Source organism: Centruroides sculpturatus, unplaced genomic scaffold, assembly GCF_000671375.1.
Source record: "Centruroides sculpturatus isolate CEXI.00-Female unplaced genomic scaffold, Cexi_2.0 scaffold1495, whole genome shotgun sequence".
NCBI classification, from domain to species: domain Eukaryota; kingdom Metazoa; phylum Arthropoda; class Arachnida; order Scorpiones; family Buthidae; genus Centruroides; species Centruroides sculpturatus.
In genome coordinates this window covers 133,661-144,092 of record NW_019385682.1, presented here as the reverse complement: position 1 = coordinate 144,092, position 10,432 = coordinate 133,661, and the positions used below count along the sequence as shown (strand labels likewise).

Sequence of the window (10,432 nt, the reverse complement as noted above, 5' to 3'; positions counted from 1 at the left end):
CATATTCTGGTCACTGTCTCTCGTCTCTCGTCTCTCGCAAGCCGGTTGCTGATTGGCTAATTCAAATGATTAGCCAATCAGCGACCGGCTTGCGAGAGACCAGAGACAGTGACCAGAATACGGCTCCAGTATGTTGTATCTAATTATACAAGTAATTAAAGGGAAGAAGGTTTGCCAAAAGTATATTGTTGTACTCAATAGAGATGGAGGAGTCAAGAGTGGCTCAAAAATGTAATTAATGGACGTCTCCTAACTTATAGTACAGACTATGCTTCTTTAATTAATCAACAGTAAATATCTGTAAGCAAATCTTTGAGAGAAAACAGTTAAAAATAGAATTAAAAAAAAAAGTTTGGTGAAAATTTATTAATGTTATCTTAATAATTTTTAGTATATTTAGAATGAAAAAAATTCTAAAAATCACTTATTAAATTTGGCAAATGTGTTGAGAAAGTACAAAGAATATTTTAGATCTACGTATATTTATGATAATGACTATTGATTCTGACTATATTCCAAATGAACTAAATCAATATATTTACATAAGAGAAAATGATTCACCTGAAATTTGCTTTTAGAAAATGAAATGTATCTAAGAAACGCATTAATATAATTAAAATATATGTAAAATTCAAAAAAGTTGTGATTCAGAAGTAGGATATTAATGAATTAAAAATATAAATATCGATAATGTTTACTTTTTATATATAATTCTGTTGATTTATAAATCCTTTTTATAGTTATGACAATCGGTTATATCATTTTAATTTATAAAAAATATATTAATCCATCGGCATTTTTCTGTAATTTAAACTCAAAATTTCATTGAAATTATTGTTAAATTTCAAAGTTCCTTTATTTATAATATTGATTTAAATGTATTATTTTATTATATTGATTATATAAAAGTTACTATGTAAAAAAAATACGCTTCTATGGAAACATAAAATTGATTCAGTTAACTTTTGTATTTTAAAAAATATGATTAGATAAAGTTCGAATAATGTGATTCGAATTTACGTTTTAAAAATGGCCCGTCTTCGATATTTTACACCTAACGAAATTGTTCTTCACAACAAATCGGATGATTTGTGGGTGTCGTTGTTTGGAAAAGTTTATAATTTGACTTCATTATACGAAAAACACAAGGGAAGTTGTCTATTTGATCCAATTTTGGCTTTTGCAGGCAAGGATATTTCTAGTTGGTTTCATCCTAAAACTCTAAATCCAAAAACACACGTTAATCCTAAAACCAATTCTATAACTCCATTTACCCCCTTTGGAAAGTTTATCGATTTGTCTTTAGTAGCAACAGATTTTCAGGAATGTAATATTGAAGAACATTTTTCAGAAGCTACCAGTGATCGTTCACAAAATGCCCATAATATAGAAGAATGTAACCAAGAGAAAACAGACGAAGAGATAACAAACGAAACAGATAGACCTAAGCTTCCTTGGTGGAAAGATGATTCTTACGTAATTGGATTAGTGACCTCAAAACCCAGAAAAATTCATATTGTTAATATGCTCCTATTGAAGGGCGTAACAATTGAGGTTTGCTGCGAAGAAAATATGAACGAGATATTAAAACGTTATCTCAAGTATAATACCCATGCAAACAGTTACACTTGGAGATATCGAGGAAAAGATCTGAATATGTTAGGAACTTTAGAAGAGAATGGTATCAAAGATATCAGTGAAGACCTTTACAGGTTAAAACTAAATGAAGATGATTTCATTCCAATCATTCATCTTTATTATAATGACGATTTAACTGTAGTTTAAAAATTATTTATTATTTTAATCGTAATAAATTATAAATTTAAGCAAAATTACCTTTGTAAGCCTTATGAATTCGGCCTTATGACCTCAGCGGTTACCACTTTGGATGCCCAGGATCGAGTCAGAACTAGATTGATTGAATTTTCCACAAGTACTGGCGATCTCCAGGACTTGAATCTTCCATGAGTGTTGGCCCTTCGGGATTCTGGATTATATGGCGGTTGCTGGACTCAGTTGAAGAGGCTATAACTGTCCTCGTGGATCTACAGATGGGTAGGTCTGTTCTCGTCTCTCAACTTCATCTCTCATCTTGGTGATCTCTGCGTAATGGGCCTTTCAAATTTTAGACCTGGGTGACTTCTTTAAAAAAAAAAACCTATATGAAAACTTGAATTTAAACTTTAATTAATTAATAATGAAGGTGTTCTAAATATAAAATTTCTTGTTGACAAGCAAGAACAGTTAGTTTAAGCTGACTAATAATCTAAATATATTCGAGAGATTATAAAATATTTATTCAGACGTATAAAACATTGAATGCGATTTAAATTTTTAAAAATACTTTTCAAATCGATCATCTGAGAGAAATCATTGCGAATTTACTCAGTTATTCTAATGTCTTTTATGAACAGAAAATAAACTTTAATAACAGGCTAATAAGTGATTAAAACAAATTTATAGACGTACGTGTTTCAAACTTATTGAGAAAATTAACTATTCGATCGTCTAGCGAAGAAATATAGGTCATTAATAGAAAATATAGCTCATAATTCATCAACACCATATTAAAATTGTTGAAAAAGTGTTATAATTTGACCCCGTCCGAGATATAATATTTTATCGTGATGACAAAACGAAATTTTATTGAACGAATTATTTAGTAGACAGGTAAATGTACTTTAATGTATTTGTTATGGTAACTGCATAACAATCTATCAAATATTTTAAATGGCTCGTTTAAGCTTATAATAATTAAATTATATATATTTTTTCTGTAATAAATGTACTTTTCTAATGAAAACTATAGCCATTATATCGTATTCTGAAATGTATATAATATTAAATTGCAATAGGCTGTAAGCATGAAAAGCATGGCGCAAAGAAGAAAAGACGCCATTTTCTCTTTCATTTTATTTCACTTCTAATTATAACCTGAAAGGCTTATTAAATATTAATATAGATCTAATAATTTATTCTCATTAAAATCGACATTTTTCCATAATTCAATTTTTGTTTTTTTCTTTCTTTTTTATTTTTTATTACTAAGTAAGAAGTTACTAAAATGAGAGAGAAGAAGAAAAAGGTAAAAAAGAAACGTTTTATTAAAGATAATTTTCTCATATATCTGCCACTCCCACTAAAGAAATCAAAAACTCAGCCAAAGAGTTAAAAATAAGCTTTGAATCGATCCGAGATTCAATCTTCTCGGAAAAACGCCATCGAAAAATCGTCACTGACGTCACCACCACCCTACGCCAAAAGAAATTCGATAAATTATAACAAATTAAATATTATCACGATTAATTAATATAATATATTATTAATTATTATTAAATTAATTTAAATAAAAATAAACTTCCCGATATAATTAATTAAATTTTTTTTTTTTTTTTTTTTTAAATAAATCACACACCGGCAATCCAGGGGGCGTTATAAGTCCGCAGTTGATTTGCTGCAAAATTTCGATGCTTTATACACCAGTAAATTATTATTAGTTTAATGGTCGCAGACGTTATAATAGTTTTTAGTATAAGGTAGTTCATGGTTAACGTTAAGTACGGATCATTGCGGTCATGGCTATTATGGTTTTCAAGATGTTTACTAAAGTAATTATATGTCCTATTCTGTTACTAACTGCAGTCGCTCTGATAAGAACTTTTCTAGTCCATCGACCACCTCCACCTTTATCCTGTAATCCACAAGATGATGATCACATCTCGGAAGAGAAGAGGAATCTCTCTGAACACCTATCACAAGCTATACAATTCGAAACGGTAACCACTGATATACATAATTACAATAGCGAAGAACTTGGAAGATTCGGTGATCATCTCAAAAAAAGTAAGCTGGATCGATTTATTCATATATAATGAAATTTACATAAAAAAACAATGAAATTTACATGTTTTATTTATTTATTTATTTATTTTGTTGTTGTTGTTGTTGTTTTGTTTACAAATTTCTAAGTTAGTTTGTTTGTGTGTGCCATTGAGAATTGTTTGTTTTAACTTGCAGGTATTGGTCGATGTCTGGTAACTAAGCAACCTATGTTTGCATACACAGCAACTTTCCAATATTAACAACATATCTTCAAATCATCATCAAATTTGTAACTCGATAATGTAAATTTCAATTTGAAAATTTGCTAATGATAAGATATATATATTTTTTTTCCTTAAATTTGTTTTTTTTTTTATCCGACTCCGTTAGACCGAATGTCTTTGCTTGTTTTTGTGCTCGATTTGTAAATGCTGTTGAATCAATTTTATTATAAGACTTGTATTTTTAGAGAGTTTAAATTCCTTTTTTTTTTTTTTTCTTTTCTTTCTATTATGTGTAAATGTGTTTTGGTTCTATTGCAGATTGTCTGGCTGCAATTTTTTAAAATTGTAGACGGATTCCTACTGGTGTTTGACCGTCCATTCTTCCTTAATCTCGAGAATAGAGTTAGATAGATGAAAGTTGAGACGAGATGTGGGAAGCTCGGATTCGATTAACTATGTATGCGTTATTTCGGTTCGAAAATTTTGTCCTTAATGGAGTTAGATAGATGACTGGCGTGACTCCGTTGTTAATGGGAAAAGTATGATGTATAGGGATGAGATGCTACTAAAATCGAGAGTATTGTGATGAAAAATTGCAGCCCGGCATTGTGATGATGTCCAATAGATAACTGCCTGGTTTTTTTTGTTTTGTGGAAATTTTATTGATTTTAAAGCTAGGCTGAAGGTTGCAAAATAGTCTGCTTTTTTTTATTTCTTTGTGGTTATAAATTTTATAATGTTTGAAAGAATTATTGTTTTATAAATACAATGTGTAAATGGAATTGTTAATAGATATCAAAATAAGCTCAAAGTCGTTTCACCGAAATGACTTTGAGTTTACTTTATTGATCTTGAGCCAGTTTGCTATTGATTTCTTTTTATCAGATCTTAGAGAAATTTCTAAGAGAACTATAATTTGAAATTGACTTATTTTTGTACTTCAAATCAATATGATTAAGAAAGTTCAGTTAGTTCAGACGATTGAAACATTTTAGTGTGTGTTGAAATTAATAAATTGTAACTAGTATATATTTAAATTTAATTTTTAAAAATAGCATTTCATTTTTTCAATTAGTTGAAACTTTTTTTGTGTATTTTCATTTATAAACTCGATAATTCAATTTTTCATTCTTAGAATTTGAATAAAATTTAATTTAAAGTGATTCTCTATAATAAATGGGAAAAAAGCTATAATCATGTTAAATGATAAATATTGATTTATTGATGCAAGTTCCTTTTAGAGAAATAGCTTAGGTATGTACTGTACTGTACTGTACATACCAACTTAAGATAACTTAAAATAGCACATATTTTAAACATCTTAATTCCTATTTTTAAATTATAATTAACTTCTCAATAATAATAAATTACATAATCTTAGTTTCATTTAAAGACCTGTAATGATTCTTAAAATTTTGCATGCTCTTTCTGTAATTCTTAAATGTTTATGCAATATTTGCATAATGCACTAACATTTGAGCTGGTAAACAAATTTAAATAAAGATTTATATTTATAGATTCTTATTATATGTGGTTATATTTTTTTAGTGTATATATGTTGTGTTGTAGTGTGTACATAAGGAAAGTTAGAAAAAACAAATTATTTAAAAATTAAAAATAAGATTAGGGAATATAATGACAAAGCAGAAATGAATTCAGTTAACTAAATAAAAAAATATTCTTCTTTGCGCCATGATTTACATTAGAGTATTACATCCAAGTTGTGTAATTTTACTTAATTGTAATTTAAATATAATTAGATGTAATTACAAAAGTTTTCATAATTGTTATTCTAAAATAAAGAATTATAAAATAGTTTTTATAAATATTTTGAAACTTTATATAGAATATTTTAAGTACAATAATATAAAACTTATTAAACTAAAATTTAAAACATTATTTGTATTTAGATGAATAATCTTGTAATAATTAATGTGTAAAATTTAGTATAATGAAAAGAGAGAAGTAAATCTCTAATAATTTATTAGTTTGACAAATTTTATTATAATTATCTTTATTATAGTAATTAAACATTAACTTTGATAACTAAACATATTTAATTTAGCTAACTAGTATTTTTGATCTTTAAAAAGATAATCTTTAGGTCTATGCAATGCAATTACAGATTTTATTTGATGTAATTAACAACATGTAAAATTTTTATTTGTTGTACAGTTATTTATAATTGTGTGGACCGAAAGATAATTTTTGGGAAAATTGAAAGTATTATCAGGTTTATACGTTATCGAAGGTATCAAGGTACAGTCGATCCCCCTATAACACGGTAGATACGTTCTGTTCGTTATGAAATTGATGTTCTACGAATCCTTAAATACATGAGTCAATCACAGCCCGGTATGTATGCAGTTTACAGTCTATGGCTGTTTGAAAGGTTTTCTTCCATAAAATTAATCGATTCTAGACTAATTTGACTCAACGTTTCCAAAATACATATAATTTTTTGGGAATAATTCATATAAACTATGCTATAAACAAAAAATTGTAGGATTACTTACCAAGCGTGCACCGTTCGATGACGCCATTGCTTAAGCTTGTTTCATCGTGGAGCGGTGCATTGAATGGCGTTGCATGCTTCCTGATAAATTGTTTTTCTGGGAAAATTTTGCTGAACTTTGGAGACATCATTAATATAAATATAATTTTTATGGATGTTAAATAATAAATGGTTTTTAGTAGGTCTGCTGTCTACAGAATAAATATGAATCTTTACACTAAACTCAACGGTTTGTGCAATATCCGCTATTGGTCTAGATTCGACCAATCCTGTCGCGACATGAGTTGGCGATGACGATTTGCTGAATTATACGAGTCTCTTTTAGCGTGTTTATACGAATACGGTCGCAATTTTTTCACCATCATATAGGAATCCGAACTATATGAACCCATTTTGTGGAGGGACTATTGTATATACATTTTGAATTAGAGTCCACTGACATAAACTCACATTAACATAAATTTAAGCTATGGAAGATATTTAAATCATAGGAATTAATGTGAAATTAATTGATTATTTATTCGTTTATGGCTTAAATAATATACATGTATTGAAATTTTATCCCAAACATATAAATTTTAACATAAGGTTTTCAAATCACATAATCAGTCCAAACTTTTAAAAAACATATTTTTGTTAGCCATTTGTTCGATAACATATATACCTGATGATGTCTATTCCGCTGAGACAAAAACGTTCGTAAATTTTCCTTTTTTCTGGTTATTTGCTGGTGTTGGTTTTATGAGTGATATACATATATATTTACACAAATCATTTCTTGAGATGTATTGAAAGTATTAGCTAAATAGACATTTGTTCTGGTTATCAACATTTAGTTTTTAATCTTGATAACAAGTATAACTTGATAAGAACTTCCTATACTACTTTTTAGTCAGTAAAAATATAAACATTGAATAACCTGATTCTTGATTAATACCAAACAGTCTGTCAGTTCTTATTGGGCTATATCATGTTTACATTTAATAATAAGATAATGAATAATTTTTGCTTAGAGATAGACATTTTCTTTAAGAGTTTTTGTATCCTTTACTTCACAAGTCTAAAAAATCTAATAAGCATAGCTGTATTTATTAAAAAGAAGTAATATGGTTGATAATTTGCAATATCAGTTATTTGATTGGATTGATAATCATTATATTTGAAGTTATAAAAGTATATAATTTATTTTTTTTTATTATTCTTGGGTTGATTCTATTAATAAACCTATTAACTGAAATTGAATGTATACAGAAAATCATATTTTAACATTTTATTTTGTTTATTTTAGCAAAGCAAATATGTGCTATTTTATTCTGTTTAATATTAATTTCTAATATATTTGATTCAAATAAATGTTCTCATTCATTAATAAGATTGATTCAACAGCATTGTATCTGATTTTTGAAAAAAAAAGGAAAAATCATCTACACATACAATTTGCTACATCATTTAAAAATGTATTTGTTATAAAGGTAATTGATTTCCTAATATTTTTATTGAAAATATTAGGAAATCAGTTGAAAGTAAATTTTCAATTGATAATAAACACTAAAACAAATCATGGAATTTTTTGATATTCTTTTGTTCATTTCCAAATTGATTTGAAATTCAATAATTGAATATCACAATTTTTACACTAATACTTTTGTGTATTGTTGCCACATGAAAAATATTAGCATTTCATTTTGATTGAATTATAGCTTTGTAATAATAATTTTTATATCATCATTAATATTACCAAAAAATAGATGGCTAATACTGTTTCATACTCTAGTCAAAAATATTTACTATTTCAAAATGTATAAAAAAATATTTTGATTTTATGTATTTGTTAGAATGCAAAATAAATAAACATCATAATAGAGAATTATTTTAATTATTTATCTTGTTGTCTATTTTTGTGTTTTTAAATATGCTAAATTTCTTGGTAGATTCATATATTTGTATTTATTTATGAAAAATAAAAATTAAATTTGAAGTATTTTTGAATATATTTAGCCTTTCTCACAGTAAAACATTTTACTAAATGACAATTCTAATTTTAAAAAATGTATTTGTTTTTAAGTAGTAATTTATATTAAATAAAACAGTATTGCAATTTTTAAATTAAAATAAGTCATTATAGCTGAAAAACAAAATATTTTTTACTGATTTCACATAACTGATTAGTCAAATGTGGTTTCCGAATTGACTATTTAAATAAAATATTATTGATGTTTTTTAAGCTTTACATTTAAATAAAAATGAAATATATCATTAATTAAGTAATACAAATAAAGGAGTTTTACAATTTAACATCTTAAATTATTTTATCATAAAAATAATAATTTATTTTAAGATATACTGGTATGATTAATATAAAATATATTGAGATCAGTCTCACTTTATATTTAATAGAATTACATTGTAACTTTAAACATAAAACGTTTCAAATATTTTTAGGTTAAATATTTTAATACTTTTTAAAAAATTCATATTTAAATTATTAATTTCTTAAAATATATTTCTACTTATTAGACTTTTTATAATATATATGAATATATAGAATTTCATTTTTAGGTAAGTAATATAAAGTAGTTTAATACTTTATCAGTGTTGTAAAAACATAGAGGTTTCTGTAACATAATAGTTTGTAATCTTCATATAATCATTAGAAATATGACTGTCTACAGAATAAATATGAATCTTTACCTGCACTGTTTCACAGAATACAGAAAGAAAATTTTTTTCTTTGAAGATATGATCAATAAGTACCAACTAGTATTTTATCCACCTCTCAGGTACAAAAATGCAAGTCACATCCTAAGTCATCAGAACAATGTCCTCTGTCAGGAAAATGCATCTAATTTGAGAAAACCATAAGGTTTTGATATTCCATGTATTTGAGACCCCTGATTTTTCAGGAGTATTTTTTATTTTATTGTTTTCATTTTCATTGCTTTTTTTTGTTTTATAAAGATTTAATTTTTTTAATACAGTGGGTTATCGGTTAACGAACAAATCGGCTAGCGAACACTTTCACTAAAGATTTTTATGTTCGGACAACGAACACCTCTCAGAACAAACACAATAAAAAGAGAAGTAAAATAATGAATAGCGATTGGTCTTCCCTTGTCTTCAGACAACAATTCGAAACTTTTTGGAGTGCAGGAGACGTCAACATCGATGCTCAACTCGGTATATACTGATCGGATAGTATTCCTCTGAACTTTGAAACTCTCCCTTGTAATTCCAGCCTTTTATTTTTCTGACAGAAACAATTTTTTATAGTATTCACAAGACTGTTGGGCAGGCACTCATTAAGTTTTGCGTCGGTTTTTATTTTCGAAAGGTGAGAGTATAATAGCAAAAGTAGAGAGTGGGCAGATGTCTGATGTCTATTGCTGCTGGGCAGTATGGCTTGAACAGGTTTACTGTAAGCCGCAGTTCAATCTTATCTAAGAAAGATACTGTATAATCAAGAAAACTCAAGCAGCTAAAGGAGTAACAAAAATCACATCTGAGAAATAAAGAATATTGAAGAGCTTGTAATGGAACCTGAAACTGATCTGACGACAGAAGAACGCCAAGAACTCTTAGATGAAGAACACCAAGAAACTTGGTGAGATATGTTTTCTTCTGAAAAAGAATCCAAACCAGATTGAAGTTAATAGGCTTAGGGATCTCTACAATTACAATGCTATTACTTACTTCCGAAAAATCCTGAAGAAGAGAGAAAAGCAATCGACATTAGACAGATTCTTTAACCCTTTCAAACAGAAAAAAAACACGACTAATAAAAACGCAAGACTATGTATGTATGTATTTTTATTATCATCAATACATATAAATAAAGGTAGTAAGAAAGTATATATTTTTTTATTTTGGGGGG

At 27.1% G+C, this 10,432-nt stretch overlaps 2 protein-coding genes across 2 annotated transcripts in view; both read left to right on the top strand.

The window, feature by feature from the left end:
- The first annotated feature begins 980 nt into the window (after positions 1-980).
- LOC111641165 (cytochrome b5 domain-containing protein 1-like) lies at positions 981-2,234 on the top strand. Its single transcript, XM_023387290.1, has one exon. The coding sequence runs from the start codon at positions 1,030-1,032 to the stop codon at positions 1,783-1,785; it is 756 nt and encodes a 251-aa protein (XP_023243058.1). The 5' UTR covers positions 981-1,029; the 3' UTR covers positions 1,786-2,234.
- A 1,203-nt stretch (positions 2,235-3,437) lies between these two features.
- LOC111641161 (N-fatty-acyl-amino acid synthase/hydrolase PM20D1-like) overlaps positions 3,438-10,432 on the top strand; it is a 55,295-nt gene continuing 48,300 nt past the window's right edge. The window contains exon 1 of the mRNA XM_023387287.1: positions 3,438-3,843. Within this exon, the coding sequence (XP_023243055.1) occupies positions 3,576-3,843 (268 nt within the window). The 5' untranslated portion in view covers positions 3,438-3,575. The remainder of the gene's footprint in view (positions 3,844-10,432) is intronic.